This window comes from Oncorhynchus gorbuscha, unplaced genomic scaffold, assembly GCF_021184085.1.
Source record: "Oncorhynchus gorbuscha isolate QuinsamMale2020 ecotype Even-year unplaced genomic scaffold, OgorEven_v1.0 Un_scaffold_3026, whole genome shotgun sequence".
NCBI lineage: Eukaryota > Metazoa > Chordata > Actinopteri > Salmoniformes > Salmonidae > Oncorhynchus > Oncorhynchus gorbuscha.
Genome location: NW_025747384.1, coordinates 28,993 through 51,989, shown reverse-complemented (window position 1 = coordinate 51,989; position 22,997 = coordinate 28,993). Strand labels below are relative to the sequence as shown.

At 48.3% G+C, this 22,997-nt stretch overlaps 1 protein-coding gene across 1 annotated transcript in view; it reads right to left on the bottom strand.

The window, feature by feature from the left end:
* Positions 1 to 3,560: 3,560 nt before the first annotated feature.
* Positions 3,561 to 22,997, bottom strand: part of LOC124027239 (uncharacterized protein C7orf26-like) — a 38,007-nt gene continuing 18,570 nt past the window's right edge. The window contains exons 7-9 of the mRNA XM_046339702.1: positions 18,775 to 19,000; positions 17,698 to 17,737; positions 3,561 to 3,936 (exon numbers count right to left, since the gene is read on the bottom strand). Of these exons, the coding sequence (XP_046195658.1) occupies positions 3,744 to 3,936; positions 17,698 to 17,737; positions 18,775 to 19,000 (459 nt within the window). The 3' untranslated portion in view covers positions 3,561 to 3,743. The remainder of the gene's footprint in view (positions 3,937 to 17,697; positions 17,738 to 18,774; positions 19,001 to 22,997) is intronic.

Here is a 22,997-nt window from a genome sequence, read left to right as displayed (position 1 = left end):
TGATTTTCCTTCACTCTGTGGCCCAACTCATCCCAAACCATCTCAATTGGGTTGAGGTCGGGTGATTGTGGAGGCCAGGTCATTTGATGCAGCACTCCATCACTCTTATTGGTCAAATAGCCCTTACACCGCCTGGAGGTGTGTTGGGTCATTGTCCTGTTGAAAAACAAATGATAGTCCCACTAAACCCAATCCAGACGGGATGGCGTATCGCTGCAGAATGCTGTGGTAGCCATGCTGGTTAAGTGTGCCTTGAATTCTAAATAATTCACAGACAGTGTCACCAGCAAGCACCCCCACACCATCACACCTCCTCCTCCATGCTTCACGGCGGAACCACACATGCATAGATTACCAATTAACCTACGCCGCATCTCACAAAGACAAAAATCGCGAATTTGTACTCATCAGACCAAAGGACACACAGATTGGCTCAAACACATTAAGAAGGAAAGAAATTCCACAAATGAACTTTTAACAAAGCACACCTGTTAATTGAAATGCATTCCAGGTGACTACCTCATGAAGCTGGTTGAGAGAATGCCAAGTGTGCAAAGCTCTCTTCAAGGCAAAGGGTGGCTACTTTGAAGAATCTCAAATATAAAATATATTTTGATTTGTTTAACACTTTTTTGGTTACAACACAATTCTATGTGCTATTTCATAGTTTTGATGAGAGAGAGACAGAGAGAGAGACAGAGAAAGAGAGAGACAAGAGAGAGAGAGAGACAGAGAGAGAGACAGAGAAAGAGACAGACAGAGAGACAGACAGAGAGAGAGAGACAGAGACAGAGAGAGACAAGAGAGAGAGACAGAGATTCTATATGTGTTATTTCCTAGTTTTGATGTCTTCACTATTATTCTACAATGTAGAAAATCCCCAAAGCCAACTCCTCATTTGGCCGCCTTTCCTTCCAGTTCTCTGCTGCCAATGACTGGAACGAATTGCAAAAATCACTGAAGCTGGAGACTTACATCGCCCTCACTAACTTTAAGCATCAGCTGTCAGAGCAGCTTACCAATCATTGCACCTGTACACAGCCCATCTGTAAATAGCCCACCCAACTACCTCATCCCCATATTGTTATTTTTTTGCTCCTTTGCACCCCAGTATCTCTACTTGCACATTCATCTTCTGCACATCTATCATTCCAGTGTTAATGCTAAATTGTAATTATTTCAACGCTATTGCCTATTTATTGCCCTACCTCCCTAATCTTACATTTACACACTACATTTACACACACTGTATATATATTTTCTATTGTGTTATTGACTGTACGTTTGTTTAACCCATGTGTTACTCTGTGTTGTTTGTGTTGCACTGCTTTGCTTTATCTTGGCCAGGTCGCAGTTGTAAATGAGAAATTGTTCTCAACTAGCCTACCTGGTTAAATAAAGGTGTTCTCAACTAGCCTACCTGGTTAAATAAAGGTGTTCTCAACTAGCCTACCTGGTTAAATAAAGGTGTTCTCAACTAGCCTACCTGGTTAAATAAAGGTGTTCTCAACTAGCCTACCTGGTTAAATAAAGGTGTTCTCAACTAGCCTACCTGGTTAAATAAAGGTGTTCTCAACTAGTCTACCTGGTTAAATAAAGGTGTTCTCAACTAGCCTACCTGGTTAAATAAAGGTGTTCTCAACTAGCCTACCTGGTTAAATAAAGGTGTTCTCAACTACCTGGTTAAATAAAGGTGTTCTCAACTACCTACCTGGTTAAATAAAGGTGTTCTCAACTAGCCTACCTGGTTAAATAAAGGTGTTCTCAACTAGCCTACCTGGTTAAATAAAGGTTTCTCAACTAGCCTACCTGGTTAAATAAAGGTGTTCTCAACTAGCCTACCTGGTTAAATAAAGGTGTTCTCAACTAGCCTACCTGGTTAAATAAAGGTGTTCTCAACTAGCCTACCTGGTTAAATAAAGGTGTTCTCAACTAGCCTACCTGGTTAAATAAAGGTGTTCTCAACTAGTCTACCTGGTTAAATAAAGGTGTTCTCAACTAGCCTACCTGGTTAAATAAAGGTGTTCTCAACTAGCCTACCTGGTTAAATAAAGGTGTTCTCAACTAGCCTACCTGGTTAAATAAAGGTGTTCTCAACTAGCCTACCTGGTTAAATAAAGGTGTTCTCAACTAGCCTACCTGGTTAAATAAAGGTGTTCTCAACTAGCCTACCTGGTTAAATAAAGGTGTTCTCAACTAGCCTACCTGGTTAAATAAAGGTGTTCTCAACTAGCCTACCTGGTTAAATAAAGGTGTTCTCAACTAGCCTACCTGGTTAAATAAAGGTGTTCTCAACTAGCCTACCTGGTTAAATAAAGGTGTTCTCAACTAGCCTACCTGGTTAAATAAAGGTGTTCTCAAGTAGCCTACCTGGTTAAATAAAGGTGTTCTCAACTAGTCTACCTGGTTAAATAAAGGTGTTCTCAACTAGCCTACCTGGTTAAATAAAGGTGTTCTCAACTAGCCTACCTGGTTAAATAAAGGTGTTCTCAACTAGCCTACCTGGTTAAATAAAGGTGTTCTCAACTAGCCTACCTGGTTAAATAAAGGTGTTCTCAACTAGTCTACCTGGTTAAATAAAGGTGTTCTCAACTGGCCTACCTGGTTAAATAAAGGTGTTCTCAACTAGCCTACCTGGTTAAATAAAGGTGTTCTCAACTAGTCTACCTGGTTAAATAAAGGTGTTCTCAACTGGCCTACCTGGTTAAATAAAGGTGTTCTCAACTAGCCTACCTGGTTAAATAAAGGTGTTCTCAACTAGCCTACCTGGTTAAATAAAGGTGTTCTCAACTAGCCTACCTGGTTAAATAAAGGTGTTCTCAACTAGCCTACCTGGTTAAATAAAGGTGAAATAAAAAAATTAAGAAAAACCCTGAATGAGAAGGTGTCCAAAACTCAGTCACGGTAAGCACAAATAAAATGTCACATCTGTCACGCCCTGGTCGATGTATTTTGTGTTTATCTTCATGTTTGGGTCAGGCCAGGGTGTGGCATGGGGTTTTTGTATTGTGGTGTGTTTTGTCTTGGGGTTTTGGTATGTATTGGGATTGTAGCTAGTGGGGTGATCTAGCAAAGTCTATGGCTGTCTGGAGTGGTTCTCAATCAGAGGCAGGGGTTTATCGTTGTCTCTGATTGGGAACCATATTTAGGCAGCCATATTCTTTGAGTGTTTGTGGGTGATTGTCCTTAGTGTCCTTGTTCCTGTCTATGTGTTAGTGTACACAAGTATAGGCTGTTTCGGTTTTCGTTACGTTTATTGTTTTTTTTGTAGTGTTTGTATTTAGATTCGTGTGACGTTTGTTTATTAAATTATGGATCGTAATCTACACGCTGCATTTTGGTCCGACTCTCCTTCACACCTAGAGAACCGTTACAACAGCACCCAGAAACAACAGTTACATTCATCCACAAATAATTACCCCATCAATACTTTACATTATATATGTAGTATTTAATGTGTATATTTATATTGTACTATACAGGGCGCATTTGGAAAAGAGACATACGTCTCAATATGTCTTCCCTGTCAAAATAAAGGTTAAATAAATATATACAATTAATGAGGCTGTGGTCAATTTATTAAACAACACATGGGTGGAAGGGTGTACAATTTATTAATGAACAGATAGGTGGAAGGGTGTACAATTTATTAATGAAACATGGTAAAACAGATTGATTTGACAAACAGTCCAAATACTCAGTATACACCAACGTTGTTGTCTTCCATGTGTCCACACATCTCTTTAGTGGCTGGGGCGGAAGGGAAAGGCCATGCTTGGAAGGAAAGGTTGAGAAGGAAAGGAGGGATGGGGAGAGTGAGAGGAGGGGTGAGGTCCTAAGGGGCTGGGCCGGGGGCTGTACCCCAGAGGAGGGGTGTGGATGTGGGGGTAGAATCCACTCTGCTGCACTGGACCAGACATCACCAGCTGGAGCAAACTGAGAGACACCATGGAATTAGGAATTACAACACACTTTGTTCTGCATCTGTAACAGCAGGGAATGCATCACCTATAGCCTCTACTGCTATTCATTCCAGTTCCGTCAATGAGAGACACCATAGAATTAGGAATTACAACACACTTTGTTCTGCATCTGTAACAGCAGGGAATGCATCACCTATAGCCTCTACTGCTATTCATTCCAGTTCCGTCAATGCATTCTAAGCACACCATAGAATTAGGAATTACAAAACCGTTGTTCTGCATCTGTAACAGCAGGGAATGCATCACCTATAGCCTCTAACCCTATTCATTCCAGTTCCGTCACATTCTAACCCTATTCTTCTTCAGGAGCGTGGTTTCATTAACCCTTTGACCCGGTTTGAAAACCGTCCTGTCCACCCTTCCCTAACTTAGGGAGGGAGGAGATGTCGCTAACCCCACCCCCCACCCTAACCCTACCCCCCCTACCCTAACCCTAACTTAGGGAGGGAGGAGATGTCGCTAACCCTACCCCTAACCCCCCCCACCCTAACCTTAACTTAGGGAGGGAGGAGATGTCGCTAACCCTAACCCCTACCCCCCCCACCCTAACCCTAACTTAGGGAGGGAGGAGATGTCGCCCCTAACCCTACCCCCCACCCTAACCCTAACTTAGGGAGGGAGATGTCGCTAACCCTACCCCCCACCCTAACCCTACCCCCCACCCTAACCCTAACTTAGGGAGGGAGGAGATGTCGCTAACCCTAACCCTACCCCCCACCCTAACCCTAACTTAGGGAGGGAGGAGATGTCCCCTAACCCTACCCCCCCCACCCTAACCCTAACTTAGGGAGGGAGATGTGTCCCTAACCCTAACCCTACCCCCACCCTAACCCTAACTTAGGGAGGGAGGAGATGTCCCTAACCCTACCCCCCACCCTAACCCTAACCCTACCCCCACCCTAACCCTACCCCCACCCTAACTTAGGGAGGGAGGAGATGTCCCTAACCCTAACCCTACCCCCCACCCTAACCCTAACTTAGGGAGGGAGATGTCGCTAACCCTACCCCCCACCCTAACCCTAACTTAGGGAGGGAGGAGATGTCGCTAAATATGGATGAAATGTATTGAAAAGGCTCAATTCCTCATAAATTCCTTATTAATTCATAGAATTAATAAGGCCAGCAAGGCCAGAGTGAGACAATGGAAGACATTTATTTTCCACCATAATTTTTAAATAAAATCATTAAAAATCCTACAATGTGATTTTATTTTTTATTTTTTATAATTTTGTCTGTCATAGTTGAAATGTACCTATGATGAAAATTACAGGCCTCTCATCTTTTTAAGTGGGAGAACTTGCACAATTGGTGGCTGACTTGTTCTCCCCACTGTATATAGTGTCCTCTATACCATCTACTGCATCTTGCCGTTCGGCCATCGCTCATTCATATATTTATATCTACATATTCTTATTCATTCCTTTATACTTGTGTGTACACTCACATTAACATCTGCTATATGCTGGCTATGCTCAGCCTTGTCTCAGGGTAGTAGGGTGGTAGATATCCCTCTAGTGGTGTGGGGGCTATGCTCAGCCTTGTCTCAGGGTAGTAGGGTGGTAGATATCCCTCTAGTGGTGTGGGGGCTATACTCAGCCTGGTCTCAGGGTGGTAGATATCCCACTAGTGGTGTGGGGGCTATGCTCAGCCTGGTCTCAGGGTAGTAGGGTGGTAGATATCCCTCTAGTGGTGTGGGGGCTATACTCAGCCTGGTCTCAGGGTAGTAGGGTGGTAGATATCCCTCTAGTGGTGTGGGGGCTATGCTCAGCCTGGTCTCAGGGTAGTAGGGTGGTAGATATCCCTCTAGTGGTGTGGGGGCTATACTCAGCCTTGTCTCAGGGTAGTAGGGAGGTAGATATCCCTCTAGTGGTGTGGGGGCTATACTCAGCCTTGTCTCAGGGTAGTAGGGTGGTAGATATCCCTCTAGTGGTGTGGGGGCTATACTCAGCCTTGTCTCAGGGTAGTAGGGTGGTAGATATCCCTCTAGTGGTGTGGGGGCTATACTCAGCCTTGTCTCAGGGTAGTAGGGTGGTAGATATCCCTCTAGTGGTGTGGGGGCTATACTCAGCCTGGTCTCAGGGTAGTAGGGTGGTAGATATCCCTCTAGTGGTGTGGGGGCTATGCTCAGCCTTGTCTCAGGGTAGTAGGGTGGTAGATATCCCTCTAGTGGTGTGGGGGCTATACTCAGCCTTGTCTCAGGGTGGTAGATATCCCTCTAGTGGTGTGGGGGCTATACTCAGCCTGGTCTCAGGGTAGTAGGGTGGTAGATATCCCTCTAGTGGTGTGGGGGCTATACTCAGCCTTGTCTCAGGGTAGTAGGGTGGTAGATATCCCTCTAGTGGTGTGGGGGCTATACTCAGCCTTGTCTCAGGGTAGTAGGGTGGTAGATATCCCTCTAGTGGTGTGGGGGCTATGCTCAGCCTTGTCTCAGGGTAGTAGGGAGGTAGATATCCCTCTAGTGGTGTGGGGGCTATACTCAGCCTGGTCTCAGGGTAGTAGGGTGGTAGATATCCCTCTAGTGGTGTGGGGGCTATGCTCAGCCTTGTCTCAGGGTAGTAGGGTGGTAGATATCCCTCTAGTGGTGTGGGGGCTATACTCAGCCTTGTCTCAGGGTGGTAGATATCCCTCTAGTGGTGTGGGGGCTATACTCAGCCTGGTCTCAGGGTAGTAGGGTGGTAGATATCCCTCTAGTGGTGTGGGGGCTATACTCAGCCTTGTCTCAGGGTCCCTCTAGTGGTGTGGGGGCTATACTCAGCCTTGTCTCAGGGTAGTAGATATCCCTCTAGTGGTGTGGGGGCTATACTCAGCCTTGTCTCAGGGTAGTAGGGTGGTAGATATCCCTCTAGTGGTGTGGGGGCTATACTCAGCCTTGTCTCAGGGTGGTAGATATCCCTCTAGTGGTGTGGGGCTAGCCTTGTCTCAGGGTATAGATATCCCTCTAGTGGTGTGGGGGCTATACTCAGCCTTGTCTCAGGGTGGTAGATATCCCTCTAGTGGTGTGGGGGCTATACTCAGCCTGATCTCAGGGTAGTAGGGTGGTAGATATCCCTCTAGTATGTGGGGGCTATGCTCAGCCTGGTCTCAGGGTAGTAGGGTGGTAGATATCCCTCTAGTGGTGTGGGGGCTATACTCAGCCTTGTCTCAGGGTAGTAGGGTGGTAGATATCCCTCTAGTGGTGTGGGGGCTATACTCAGCCTTGTCTCAGGGTAGTAGGGTGGTAGATATCCCTCTAGTGGTGTGGGGGCTATACTCAGCCTTGTCTCAGGGTGGTAGGGTGGTAGATATCCCTCTAGTGGTGTGGGGGCTATGCTCAGCCTGGTCTCAGGGTGGTAGATATCCTCTAGTGGTGTGGGGGCTATACTCAGCCTGGTCTCAGGGTAGTAGGGTGGTAGATATCCCTCTAGTGGTGTGGGGGCTATACTCAGCCTTGTCTCAGGGTAGTAGGGTGGTAGATATCCCTCTAGTGGTGTGGGGGCTATACTCAGCCTTGTCTCAGGGTAGTAGGGTGGTAGATATCCCTCTAGTGGTGTGGGGGCTATACTCAGCCTTGTCTCAGGGTGGTAGATATCCCTCTAGTGGTGTGGGGGCTATACTCAGCCTTGTCTCAGGGTAGTAGGGTGGTAGATATCCCTCTAGTGGTGTGGGGGCTATACTCAGCCTTGTCTCAGGGTAGTAGGGAGGTAGATATCCCTCTAGTGGTGTGGGGGCTATACTCAGCCTGGTCTCAGGGTGGTAGATATCCCTCTAGTGGTGTGGGGGCTATACTCAGCCTTGTCTCAGGGTAGTAGGGTGGTAGATATCCCTCTAGTGGTGTGGGGGCTATACTCAGCCTTGTCTCAGGGTAGTAGGGTGGTAGATATCCCTCTAGTGGTGTGGGGCTATACTCAGCCTTGTCTCAGGGTAGTAGGGTGGTAGATATCCCTCTAGTGGTGTGGGGGCTATACTCAGCCTTGTCTCAGGGTAGTAGGGTGGTAGATATCCCTCTAGTGGTGTGGGGGCTATACTCAGCCTTGTCTCAGGGTGGTAGGGTGGTAGATATCCCTCTAGTGGTGTGGGGGCTATGCTCAGCCTGGTCTCAGGGTGGTAGATATCCCTCTAGTGGTGTGGGGGCTATACTCAGCCTGGTCTCAGGGTAGTAGGGTGGTAGATATCCCTCTAGTGGTGTGGGGGCTATACTCAGCCTTGTCTCAGGGTAGTAGGGTGGTAGATATCCCTCTAGTGGTGTGGGGGCTATACTCAGCCTTGTCTCAGGGTAGTAGGGTGGTAGATATCCCTCTAGTGGTGTGGGGGCTATACTCAGCCTTGTCTCAGGGTGGTAGATATCCCTCTAGTGGTGTGGGGATATCTCAGGGTAGTAGGGTGGTAGATATCCCTCTAGTGGTGTGGGGGCTATACTCAGCCTTGTCTCAGGGTAGTAGGGTGGTAGATATCCCTCTAGTGGTGTGGGGGCTATACTCAGCCTGGTCTCAGGGTGGTAGATATCCCTCTAGTGGTGTGGGGGCTATACTCAGCCTTGTCTCAGGGTAGTAGGGTGGTAGATATCCCTCTAGTGGTGTGGGGCTATACTCAGCCTTGTCTCAGGGTAGTAGGGTGGTAGATATCCCTCTAGTGGTGTGGGGGCTATACTCAGCCTGGTCTCAGGGTAGTAGGGTGGTAGATATCCCTCTAGTGGTGTGGGGGCTATACTCAGCCTTGTCTCAGGGTAGTAGGGTGGTAGATATCCCTCTAGTGGTGTGGGGCTATACTCAGCCTTGTCTCAGGGTGTGGGGGCTATACTCAGCCTGGTCTCAGGGTAGAGATATCCCTCTAGTGGTGTGGGGGCTATACTCAGCCTTGTCTCAGGGTGGTAGATATCCCTCTAGTGGTGTGGGGGCTATACTCAGCCTTGTCTCAGGGTAGTAGGGTGGTAGATATCCCTCTAGTGGTGTGGGGGCTATACTCAGCCTTGTCTCAGGGTGGTAGATATCCCTCTAGTGGTGTGGGGGCTATACTCAGCCTTGTCTCAGGGTAGTAGGGTGGTAGATATCCCTCTAGTGGTGTGGGGGCTATACTCAGCCTTGTCTCAGGGTAGTAGGGTGGTAGATATCCCTCTAGTGGTGTGGGGGCTATACTCAGCCTTGTCTCAGGGTGGTAGGGTGGTAGATATCCCTCTAGTGGTGTGGGGGCTATGCTCAGCCTGGTCTCAGGGTGGTAGATATCCCTCTAGTGGTGTGGGGGCTATACTCAGCCTGGTCTCAGGGTAGTAGGGTGGTAGATATCCCTCTAGTGGTGTGGGGGCTATACTCAGCCTTGTCTCAGGGTAGTAGGGTGGTAGATATCCCTCTAGTGGTGTGGGGGCTATACTCAGCCTTGTCTCAGGGTAGTAGGGTGGTAGATATCCCTCTAGTGGTGTGGGGGCTATACTCAGCCTTGTCTCAGGGTAGGTAGATATCCCTCTAGTGGTGTGGGGGCTATACTCAGCCTTGTCTCAGGGTAGTAGGGTGGTAGATATCCCTCTAGTGGTGTGGGGGCTATACTCAGCCTTGTCTCTAGGTAGATATCCCTCTAGTGGTGTGGGGCTATACTCAGCCTGGTCTCAGGGTGGTAGATATCCCTCTAGTGGTGTGGGGGCTATACTCAGCCTTGTCTCAGGGTAGTAGGGTGGTAGATATCCCTCTAGTGGTGTGGGGGCTATACTCAGCCTTGTCTCAGGGTAGTAGGGTGGTAGATATCCCTCTAGTGGTGTGGGGGCTATACTCAGCCTGGTCTCAGGGTAGTAGGGTGGTAGATATCCCTCTAGTGGTGTGGGGGCTATACTCAGCCTTGTCTCAGGGTAGTAGGGAGGTAGATATCCCTCTAGTGGTGTGGGGGCTATACTCAGCCTTGTCTCAGGGTAGTAGATATCCCTCTAGTGGTGTGGGGGCTATACTCAGCCTGGTCTCAGGGTAGTAGATATCCCTCTAGTGGTGTGGGGGCTATACTCAGCCTTGTCTCAGGGTGGTAGATATCCCTCTAGTGGTGTGGGGGCTATACTCAGCCTTGTCTCAGGGTAGTAGGGTGGTAGATATCCCTCTAGTGGTGTGGGGGCTATACTCAGCCTTGTCTCAGGGTGGTAGATATCCCTCTAGTGGTGTGGGGGCTATACTCAGCCTTGTCTCAGGGTAGTAGGGTGGTAGATATCCCTCTAGTGGTGTGGGGGCTATACTCAGCCTGGTCTCAGGGTAGTAGGGTGGTAGATATCCCTCTAGTGGTGTGGGGGCTATACTCAGCCTGGTCTCAGGGTAGTAGGGTGGTAGATATCCCTCTAGTGGTGTGGGGGCTATACTCAGCCTTGTCTCAGGGTAGTAGGGTGGTAGATATCCCTCTAGTGGTGTGGGGGCTATACTCAGCCTTGTCTCAGGGTAGTAGGGTGGTAGATATCCCTCTAGTGGTGTGGGGGCTATACTCAGCCTTGTCTCAGGGTAGTAGGGTGGTAGATATCCCTCTAGTGGTGTGGGGGCTATACTCAGCCTTGTCTCAGGGTAGTAGGGTGGTAGATATCCCTCTAGTGGTGTGGGGGCTATACTCAGCCTTGTCTCAGGGTAGTAGGGTGGTAGATATCCCTCTAGTGGTGTGGGGGCTATACTCAGCCTGGTCTCAGGGTAGTAGGGTGGTAGATATCCCTCTAGTGGTGTGGGGGCTATACTCAGCCTGGTCTCAGGGTAGTAGGGTGGTAGATATCCCTCTAGTGGTGTGGGGGCTATACTCAGCCTGGTCTCAGGGTAGTAGGGTGGTAGATATCCCTCTAGTGGTGTGGGGGCTATACTCAGCCTTGTCTCAGGGTGGTAGATATCCCTCTAGTGGTGTGGGGGCTATACTCAGCCTTGTCTCAGGGTAGTAGGGTGGTAGATATCCCTCTAGTGGTGTGGGGGCTATACTCAGCCTTGTCTCAGGGTAGTAGGGTGGTAGATATCCCTCTAGTGGTGTGGGGGCTATACTCAGCCTTGTCTCAGGGTGGTAGATATCCCTCTAGTGGTGTGGGGGCTATACTCAGCCTTGTCTCAGGGTAGTAGGGTGGTAGATATCCCTCTAGTGGTGTGGGGGCTATACTCAGCCTTGTCTCAGGGTAGTAGGGTGGTAGATATCCCTCTAGTGGTGTGGGGGCTATACTCAGCCTTGTCTCAGGGTAGTAGGGTGGTAGATATCCCTCTAGTGGTGTGGGGGCTATACTCAAATCAAAATCAAATCAAATCAAATTTTATTTGTCACATACACATGGTTAGCAGATGTTAATGCGAGTGTAGCGAAATGCTTGTGCTTCTAGTTCTGACAATGCAGTGATAACCAACAAGTAATCTAACTAACAATTCCAAAACTACAGTAGGGTGGTAGATATCCCTCAGCCTGGTCTCAGGGTAGTAGGGTGGTAGATATCCCTCTAGTGGTGTGGGGGCTATACTCAGCCTTGTCTCAGGGTGGTAGATATCCCTCTAGTGGTGTGGGGGCTATACTCAGCCTTGTCTCAGGGTAGTAGGTTGGTAGATATCCCTCTAGTGGTGTGGGGGCTATACTCAGCCTTGTCTCAGGGTAGTAGGGTGGTAGATATCCCTCTAGTGGTGTGGGGGCTATACTCAGCCTTGTCTCAGGGTAGTAGGGTGGTAGATATCCCTCTAGTGGTGTGGGGGCTATACTCAGCCTTGTCTCAGGGTAGTAGGGTGGTAGATATCCCTCTAGTGGTGTGGGGGCTATACTCAGCCTTGTCTCAGGGTAGTAGGGTGGTAGATATCCCTCTAGTGGTGTGGGGGCTATACTCAGCCTTGTCTCAGGGTGGTAGATATCCCTCTAGTGGTGTGGGGGCTATACTCAGCCTTGTCTCAGGGTGGTAGATATCCCTCTAGTGGTGTGGGGGCTATACTCAGCCTTGTCTCAGGGTAGTAGGGTGGTAGATATCCCTCTAGTGGTGTGGGGGCTATACTCAGCCTTGTCTCAGGGTAGTAGGGTGGTAGATATCCCTCTAGTGGTGTGGGGGCTATACTCAGCCTGGTCTCAGGGTAGTAGGGTGGTAGATATCCCTCTAGTGGTGTGGGGGCTATACTCAGCCTTGTCTCAGGGTAGTAGGGTGGTAGATATCCCTCTAGTGGTGTGGGGGCTATGCTCAGCCTTGTCTCAGGGTAGTAGGGTGGTAGATATCCCTCTAGTGGTGTGGGGGCTATGCTCAGCCTTGTCTCAGGGTAGTAGGGTGGTAGATATCCCTCTAGTGGTGTGAGGGCTATACTCAGCCTTGTCTCAGGGTAGTAGGGTGGTAGATATCCCTCTAGTGGTGTGGGGGCTATGCTCAGCCTTGTCTCAGGGTAGTAGGGTGGTAGATATCCCTCTAGTGGTGTGGGGGCTATACTCAGCCTTGTCTCAGGGTAGTAGGGTGGTAGATATCCCTCTAGTGGTGTGGGGGCTATACTCAGCCTTGTCTCAGGGTAGTAGGGTGGTAGATATCCCTCTAGTGGTGTGGGGGCTATACTCAGCCTTGTCTCAGGGTAGTAGGGTGGTAGATATCCCTCTAGTGGTGTGGGGGCTATACTCAGCCTTGTCTCAGGGTAGTAGGGTGGTAGATATCCCTCTAGTGGTGTGGGGGCTATACTCAGCCTTGTCTCAGGGTAGTAGGGTGGTAGATATCCCTCTAGTGGTGTGGGGGCTATACTCAGCCTTGTCTCAGGGTAGTAGGGTGGTAGATATCCCTCTAGTGGTGTGGGGGCTATACTCAGCCTTGTCTCAGGGTGGTAGATATCCCTCTAGTGGTGTGGGGGCTATGCTCAGCCTTGTCTCAGGGTAGTAGATATCCCTCTAGTGGTGTGGGGGCTATACTCAGCCTGGTCTCAGGGTAGTAGGGTGGTAGATATCCCTCTAGTGGTGTGGGGGCTATACTCAGCCTTGTCTCAGGGTAGTAGGTTGTTCTGTTATAATCTCTACCCGGCACAGCCAGAAGAGGACTGGCCACCCCACATAGCCTGGTTTCTCTCTAGGTTTCTTCCTAGGTTTTGGCCTTTCCAGGGAGTTTTTACTAGCCACCGTGCTTCTACACCTGCATTGCTTGCTGTTTGGGGTTTTAGGCTGGGTTTCTGTACAGCACGTTGTGACATCAGCTGATGTCTCATTTACTATTGTGTATTGTCATTAGTTGCTACGGCTAAACTCATTTCAATTGGCTTACTGCCCCATTCGGTCTACAGACGACGCAATAGCCATCACACTGCATACTGCCTTATCCCACCTGGACAAGAGGAATACCTATGTAAGAATGCTGTTCATGGCCTACAGCTCAGCATTCAACACCATAGTACCTTCCAAGCTCATCATTAAGCTTGAGGCCCTGGGTTTCAACCCCGCCCTGTGCAATTGGGTCCTGGACTTCCTGACGGGCCACCCCCAGGTGGTGAAGGTAGGTAACAACATCTCCACTTCACTGATCCTCAACACTGGGGCCCCACAAGGATGCGTTCTGAGCCCTCTCCTGTACTCCCTGTTCACTGCGTGGCCATGAACGCAGTGAACTCAATCATCAAGTTTGCAGATGGCACAACAGTAGTAGACTTGACTACCAACAACGACAAGACAATCTACAGGGAGGAGGTGAGGGCTTCGGAGTGTGGTGTCAGGAAAATAACCTCTCCCTCAACATCAACAAAACAAAGGAGATGACCCTGGACTTAAGGAAACAGCAGAGGGAGCACCCCCTATCCACATCGACAGGACAGCAATGAAGAGGGTGCAAAGTTAAGTTCCTCTGAGTACATATCACTGACAAATTGAAATGCACCACCCACACAGACAGTGTGGTGAAGAAGGCGCAACAGCGCCTCTTCAACCTCAGGAGGCTGAAGAAATTTGGCTTGTCACCTAAAACCCTCACAAACTTTTACAGATGCACAATTCAGAGCATCCTGTCGGGCTGTATCACCGCCTGGTACAGCAATTGCACTTGCCTGGTTAAATAAAGGTGAAATAAAAAAAACAAAAATAAAAAAGTCTATGTAAGAGGCTAGCATCAACTATGTGGTGGTTTTACAATATTGAAACACTCGTTTTGAAATTTTCTTACATTTTTCTCACAATCGCATTGCTGTTGCTTCTAAATCCTCAATGTATTTACTAGGTAGTTCCGGCGCCGACAGAGATGGCCGCCTCGCTTCGCGTTCCTAGGAAACTATGCAGTTTTTGTTTTTTTACGTGTTATTTCTTACATTAGTACCCCAGGTCATCTTAGGTTTCATTACATACAGTCGAGAAGAATTACTGAATATAAGATCAGCGTCAACTCACCATCAGTACGACCAAGAATATGACTTTCCCGGAGCGGATCCTGTGTTCTGCCTTACAAACAGGACAACGGAATGGATCCCAGCCGGCGACCCCAAAAAACGACACTGTAAAAGAGGGAAACGAGGCGGTCTTCTGGTCAGACTCCAGAGACGGGCACATCGTGCACCACTCCCTAGCATTCTTCTCGCCAATGTCCAGTCTCTCGACAACAAGGTTGATGATATCCGAGCAAGGGTAGCATTCCAGAGGGACATCAGAGACTGTAACGTTCTTTGCTTCACGGAAACATGGCTCACTGGAGAGACGCTATCGGAGTCGGTGCAGCCAGCGGGTTTCTCCACACATCGCGCCAACAGAAACAAACATCTTTCTGGTAAGAAGAGGGGCGGGGGCGTATGCCTTATGGCTAACGAGACGTGGTGTGATCACAGAAACATACAGGAACTCAAATCCTTCTGTTCACCTGATTTAGAATTCCTCACAATCAAATGTCGACCGCATTATCTACCAAGAGAATTCTCTTCGATTTTAATCACAGCCGTATATATTCCCCCCCAAGCAGACACATCGATGGCTCTGAACGTACTTTATTTGACTCTTTGCAAACTGGAATCCATACATCCCGAAGGTTGCATTCATTGTAGCTGGGGATTTTGACAAGGCTAATCTGAAAACAAGACTCCCTAAATTGTATCAGCATATCGATTGCGCAACCAGGGCTGGCAAAACCTTGGATCATTGTTATTCTAACTTCCGTGACGCATATAAGGCCCTGCCCCGCCCTCCTTTCGGAAAAGCTGACCACGACTCCATTTTGCTGATCCCTGCCTACAGACAGAAACTAAAACAAGAAGCTCCCACGCTGAGGTCTGTCCAACGCTGGTCCGACCAAGCTGATTCTACACTCCAAGACTGCTTCCATCACTGGTAACATAACCGAATACAAACAGTGCAGCTATTCCCTCCGCAAGGCTATCAAACAAGCTAAGCGTCAGTATAGAGACAAAGTAGAATCTCAATTCAATGGCTCAGACACAAGAGGTATGTGGCAGGGTCTACAGTCAATCACAGACTACAAGAAAAAAACCAGCCCAGTCAAGGACCAGGATGTCTTGCTCCCAGACAGATTAAATAACTTTTTGCCCGCTTTTTTGCACGAGGTGAGTAAAACATTTAAACGTGTTAACCCTCGCAAGGCTGCAGGCCCAGACGGCATCCCCAGCCGGGTCCTCGGAGCATGCGCAGACCAGCTGGCTGGTGTGTTTACGGACATATTCAATCAATCCCTATACAAGTCTGCTGTTCCCACATGCTTCAAGAGGGTCACCATTGTTCCTGTTCCCAAGAAAGCTAAGGTAACTGAGCTAAACGACTACCGCCCCGTAGCACTCACTTCCGTCATCATGAAGTGCTTTGAGAGACTAGTCAAGGACCATATCACCTCCACCCTACCTGACACCCTAGACCCACTCCAATTTGCTTACCGCCCAAATAGGTCAACGTCAACAAAACTAAGGAGATGATTGTGGACTTCAGGAAACAGCAGAGGGAACACCACCCTATCCACATCGATGGGACAGTAGAGGAGAGGGTAGTAAGTTTTAAGTTCCTCGGCGTACACATCACAGACAAACTGAATTGGTCCACTCACACAGACAGCATCGTGAAGAAGGCGCAGCAGCGCCTCTTCAACCTCAGGAGGCTGAAGAAATTTGGGTTGTCACCAAAAGCACTCAAAAACTTCTACAGATGCACAATCGAGAGCATCCTGGCGGGCTGTATCACCGCCTGGTACGGCAACTGCTCCGCCCTCAACCGTAAGGCTCTCCAGAGGGTAGTGAGGTCTGCACAACGCATCACCGGGGACAAACTACCTGCCCTCCAAGACGCCTACACCACCCGATGTTACAGGAAGGCCATAAAGATCATCAAGGACAACAACCACCCGAGCCACTGCCTGTTCACCCCGCTATCATGCAGAAGGCGAGGTCAGTACAGGTGCATCAAAGCTGGGACCGAGAGACTGAAAAACAGCTTCTATCTCAAGGCCATCAGACTGTTAAACAGCCACCACTAACATTGAGTGGCTGCTGCAAACACACTGACACTGACTCAACTCCAGCCACTTTAATAATGGGAATTGATGTAAAATATTTCACTAGCCACTTTAAACAATGATACCTTATATAATATTTACATACCCTACATTATTCATCTCATATGTATACGTATATACTGTACTCTATATCATCTACTGCATCCTTATGTAATACATGTATCACTAGCCACTTTAACTATGCCACTTTGTTTACATACTCATCTCATATGTATATACTGTACTCGATACCATCTACTGTATCTTGCCTATGCTGCTCTGTACCATCACTCATTCATATATCTTTATGTACATATTCTTTATCCCCTTACACTTGTGTCTATAAGGTAGTAGTTTTGGAATTGTTAGCTAGATTACTTGTTGGTTATCACTGCATTGTCGGAACTAGAAGCACAAGCATTTCGCTACACTCGCATTAACATCTGCTAACCATGTGTATGTGACAAATAACATTTGATTTGATTTGATTACTAATTTTAACCATATTTAACGAGATCTCATCCCTGTTGGCAATGCCTGACAACGCACAGGAAACGACTCCCCGATATGAAGAGGACTTGGAACGTTCGAATGTAGAATGTGCATTGAGGGTATTAGACTGGTTTGGATTTGTCCTTCGCCAAAATGGCTGCCTATGACATCATGCACCGCTTGGGAAGATCACACGCGCACGCGCACACACACACACACACACACACACACACACACACACACACACACACACACACACACACACACACACACACACACACACACACACACACACACACACACACACACACACACACCTCTCAGGCTGGAAACAGGACAGAACAGGTCTGGACAGGGGGAGGGTTGCATTATGATTGGTTGTGGGGGAGGGCTAGGGGCGTATTGTGACTGGTTGTGGGGAAGGTTTATAGGGGTGTATTGTGATTGGTTGTGGGGGAGGGCTAGGGGCGCATTGTGATTGGTTGTGGGGAAGGCTAGGGGTGCATTGTGATTGGTTGTGGGGAAGGTTTATAGGGGTGCATTGTGATTGGTTGTGGGGAGGGCTAGGGGTACATTGTGATTGGTTGTGGGGAAGGCTAGGGGTACATTGTGATTGGTTGTGGGGAAGGCTAGGGGTACATTGTGATTGGTTGTGGGGAAGGCTAGGGGTACATTGTGATTGGTTGTGGGGAAGGCTAGGGGTACATTGTGATTGGTTGTGGGGAAGACTAGGGGTGACATTGTGATTGGTTGTGGGAGGGCTAGGGGTACATTGTGATTGGTTGTGGGGAGGGCTAGGGGTACATTGTGATTGGTTGTGGGGAGGGCTAGGGGTACACTGTGACTGGTTCTTACTTGTTGTGTGGGAGGCGGGAACAGAGAGCTCTCAGGTCCTCTGTGGAGAGAAGACACAGGATAAGACTGTAGAAGACACAGGACATCACAACTGTAGAAGACACAGGATAAGACTGTAGAAGACACAGGACATCACAACTGTAGAAGACACAGGATATGACAACTGTAGAAGACACAGGATAAGACTGTAGAAGACACAGGATAAGACTGTAGAAGACACAGGACATCACAACTGTAGAAGACACAGGATAAGACTGTAGAAGACACAGGACATCACAACTGTAGAAGACACAGGATATGACAACTGTAGAAGACACAGGATATGACAACTGTAGAAGACACAGGATAAGACTGTAGAACACACAGGATAAGACTGTAGAAGACACAGGATATGACAACTGTAGAAGACACAGGATAAGACTGTAGAAGACACAGGATAAGACTGTAGAAGACACAGGATATGACAACTGTAGAAGACACAGGATATCACAACTGTAGAAGACACAGGATAAGACAACTGTAGAAGACACAGGATATCACAACTGTAGAAGACACAGGATATGACAACTGTAGAAGACACAGGATATGACAACTGTAGAAGACACAGGATAAGACAACTGTAGAAGACACAGGACATCACAACTGTAGAAGACACAGGATATGACAACTGTAGAAGACACAGGATATCACAACTGTAGAAGACACAGGATAAGACAACTGTAGAAGACACAGGATATCACAACTGTAGAAGACACAGGATATTACAACTGTAGAAGACACAGGATATTACAACTGTAGAAGACACAGGATATTACAACTGTAGAAGACACAGGATAAGACTGTAGAAGACACAGGATATGACAACTGTAGAAGACACAGGATAAGACTGTAGAACACACAGGATAAGACTGTAGACGACACAGGATAAGACTGTAGAACACACAGGATAAGACTGTAGACGACACAGGATATCACAACTGTAGGAGACACAGGATAAGACTGTAGAACACACAGGATAAGACTGTAGACGACACAGGACATCACAACTGTAGAAGACACAGGATATGACATCCCTACCTCTAGAGCAGAGCAGCGCCCCTGCTGCCATGGACACCTGCAGGGCCTGGGCCAGCCTATCCAGAGTGAGCTGGATGTGTGCTTGTGTATCCGAGTGGAGAGGGTTCAGCTCCTCCAGAAGACCAGAGAGGTCAGAGATCAGAGAAGTCAGCTGGTCGGGCTGCAGCAACGCCAGGCGACCCAGAAGCCCCTTCTCTCTCAGAACGCCCGGGAGGAGCAGCAACACCTGGAACAGATAAGTGTTGAGTTCATCACCTCTGACCTCTAAACATGACCTAACCCTGACCCAGGACTCCCGGGAGGAAGAGTCGATGACCTCTAAACATGACCTAACCCTGACCCAGGACCTCTGAGAGATGGCTGAAGAAAAACAAGGTTAGAGTTTTGGGGTGCGGTTCCACGGGGTTGCGGTTCCACAGGGTTGCGGTTCCACGGGGGGGTGCGGTTCCACGGGGGTTGAGGTTCCACGGGGGAGGTTGAGGTTCCACGGGGGTGCGGTTCCACGGGGGGGGGTGCGGTTCCACGGGGGGGTGCGGTTCCACGGTGCGGTTCCACGGGGGTTGCGGTTCCACGGGGGGTGCGGTCCCACGGGGGCGGTGCGGTTTCCACGGGGGGGGGTTGCGGTTCCACAGGGGTGCGGTTCCACGGGGGTGCGGTTCCACAGGGGTGCGGTTCCACAGGGTTGCGGTTCCACAGGGGTGCGGTTCCACGGTAAATAAGAATTTGTTCTTAACTGACTTGCCTAGTTGAATAAAGGTTACATTTAAATTGTTTAAAAGAAAATAAACAGCTGGCATCGGGACCCACTCGCCAATGGGTTTAGAATTCTGGAATCTAGACAAGTGGGATGTAAGTGCACATCACCTTAATTCTCATTGGCCCAAAACAGTAGCTAGGCTTCCATCTAGTTGGAGACACCCAAAACAGTAGCTAGGCTTCCATCTAGTTGGAGACAGATTTAGACCAAAACAGTAGCTAGGCTTCCATCTAGTTGGAGACAGATTTAGACCAAAACAGTAGCTAGGCTTCCATCTAGTTGGAGACACCCAAAACAGTAGCTAGGCTTCCATCTAGTTGGAGACAGATTTAGACCAAAACAGTAGCTAGGCTTCCATCTAGTTGGAGACAGATTTAGACCAAAACAGTAGCTAGGCTTCCATCTAGTTGGAGACACCCAAAACAGTAGCTAGGCTTCCATCTAGTTGGAGACAGATTTATTTAGACCAAAACAGTAGCTAGGCTTCCATCTAGTTGGAGACACCCAAAACAGTAGCTAGGCTTCCATCTAGTTGGAGACACCCAAAACAGTAGCTAGGCTTCCATCTAGTTGGAGACACCCAAAACAGTAGCTAGGCTTCCATCTAGTTGGAGACAGATTTAGACCAAAACAGTAGCTAGGCTTCCATCTAGTTGGAGACACCCAAAACAGTAGCTAGGCTTCCATCTAGTTGGAGACAGATTTAGACCAAAACAGTAGCTAGGCTTCCATCTAGTTGGAGACACCCAAAACAGTAGCTAGGCTTCCATCTAGTTGGAGACAGATTTAGACCAAAACAGTAGCTAGGCTTCTATCTAGTTGGAGACACCCAAAACAGTAGCTAGGCTTCCATCTAGTTGGAGACAGATTTAGACCAAAACAGTAGCTAGGCTTCCATCTAGTTGGAGACACCCAAAACAGTAGCTAGGCTTCCATCTAGTTGGAGACACCCAAAACAGTAGCTAGGCTTCCATCTAGTTGGAGACACCCAAAACAGTAGCTAGGCTTTCATCGAGTTTCCTTCAAATTGACACAGACTGGAGTGGTCTCTATCAAATACAGTAAGATTAGATGGAAACCTGGTTAGTAGCAGACTGGAGTGATCTCTATCAAATACAGTAAGATTAGATGGAAACCTGGTCAGTAGCAGACTGGAGTGATCTCTATCAAATACAGTAAGATTAGATGGAAACCTGGTTAGTAGCAGACTGGAGTGATCTCTATCAAATACAGTAAGATTAGATGGAAACCTGGTTAGTAGCAGACTGGAGTGATCTCTATCAAATACAGTAAAATTAGATGGAAACCTGGTTAGTAGCAGACTGGAGTGATCTCTATCAAATACAGTAAGATTAGATGGAAACCTGGTTAGTAGCAGACTGGAGTGGTCACTTCCGGGTTGGAGCGAGCGGTCGCATCTGCACTTCGGTCCGCAGGTAGTATAACTTTTTCATTACATTTCATTATAGTACAACGGTTTGATTTGTCTAATCTTAGCAATTTCTTCTTAGCTAGCTACATAGCCGTCTTTGTATCAAAGATAATTGCGTAATTATCGTATTTCGTCGTCCTAACGTAGTCTACACTGCTATCTGCCCAGCAGCTAGCTAACGTCCACCGTCTACCGAATAGCAGCACTGTAGAAACTATTACACTCAACTGAACGACTTGATTAGTGTAGTGTTAGCTAGCTACATAGTTGTCTTTGCTGTCTTCGTATTCAAGATAATTGTGTAGTTTAGAGTGTGTAGTCTTAGAGTGATTATCTTAATTTACCGAGGTTAGCTAGCCAGCTATTTGTCATCCTTAACGTAGGAGACACTGCTAGCTAGCCAACAGCTAGCCAACGTCTACCGAATAGAACTTCGCACTCAACAACCCGGACGCATTCCGCTTCGCTCCACAGGTAGTATCACATTTTCATTTCATTTCATTACAGTACAACGGTTTGATTTGTTTGATCGTAGCTAGCTACATAGCTAGCTACATAGCCATCTTTGTATCAAAGATAATTGTGTAGTCTAGAGCGATTTTCTAGGTTAGCTAGCCAGCTATTGTCGTTCTTTTAACGCAACGTAACGTAATCAACACTGCTAGCTAGCCAGCTAGCCCCCGAATAGCAGCACTGTAGAAACTATTACACTCAACGGAACGACTTGATTAGTGTAGTGTCAACAACGCAGCCACTGCCAGCTAGCCTACAAAGTCAACAACGCAGCCACTGCCAGCTAGCCTACTTCATCAGTACTGTATCATTTTAATCATTTTAGTCAATAAGATTCTTGCTATGTAGCTTAACTTTCTGAACATTCGAGACGTGTAGTCCACTTGTCCTTCCAATCTCCTTTGCATTAGCGTAGCCTCTTCTGTAGCCTGTCAACTATGTGTCTGTCTATCCCTGTTCTCTCCTCTCTGCACAGAACATACAAACGCTCCACACCGCGTGGCCGCGGCCACCCTAATCTGGTGGTCCCAGCGCGCACGACCCACGTGGAGTTCCAGGTCTCCGGTAGCCTCTGGAACTGCCGATCTGCAGCCAACAAGGCAGAGTTCATCTCAGCCTATGCCTCCCTCCAGTCCCTCAACTTCTTGGCACTGACGGAAACATGGATCACCACAGATAACACTGCTACTCCTGCTGCTCTCTCTTCGTCCGCCCACGTGTTCTCGCACACCCCGAGAGCTTCTGGTCAGCGGGGTGGTGGCACCGGGATCCTCATCTCTCCCAAGTGGTCATTCTCTCCTTCTCCCCTTACCCATCTGTCTATCGCCTCCTTTGAATTCCATGCTGTCACAGTTACCAGCCCTTTCAAGCTTAACATCCTTATCATTTATCGCCCTCCAGGTTCCCTCGGAGAGTTCATCAATGAGCTTGATGCCTTGATAAGCTCCTTTCCTAAGGACGGCTCACCTATCACAGTTCTGGGCGACTTTAACCTCCCCACGTCTACCTTTGACTCATTCCTCTCTGCCTCCTTCCTTCCACTCCTCTCCTCTTTTGACCTCACCCTCTCACCTTCCCCCCCTACTCACAAGGCAGGCAATACGCTCGACCTCATCTTTACTAGATGCTGTTCTTCCACTAACCTCATTGCAACTCCCCTCCAAGTCTCCGACCACTACCTTGAATCCTTTTCCCTCTCGCTCTCATCCAACACTTCCCACACTGCCCCTACTCGGATGGTATCGCGCCGTCCCAACCTTCGCTCTCTCTCCCCGCTACTCTCTCCTCTTCCATCCTATCATCTCTTCCCTCTGCTCAAACCTTCTCCAACCTATCTCCTGATTCTGCCTCCTCAACCCACCTCTCCTCCCTTTCTGCATCCTTTGACTCTCTATGCCCCCTATCCTCCAGGCCGGCTCGGTCCTCCCCTCCCGCTCCGTGGCTCGACGACTCATTGCGAGCTCACAGAACAGGGCTCCGGGCAGCCAAGCGGAAATGGAGGAAAACTCGCCTCCCTGCAGA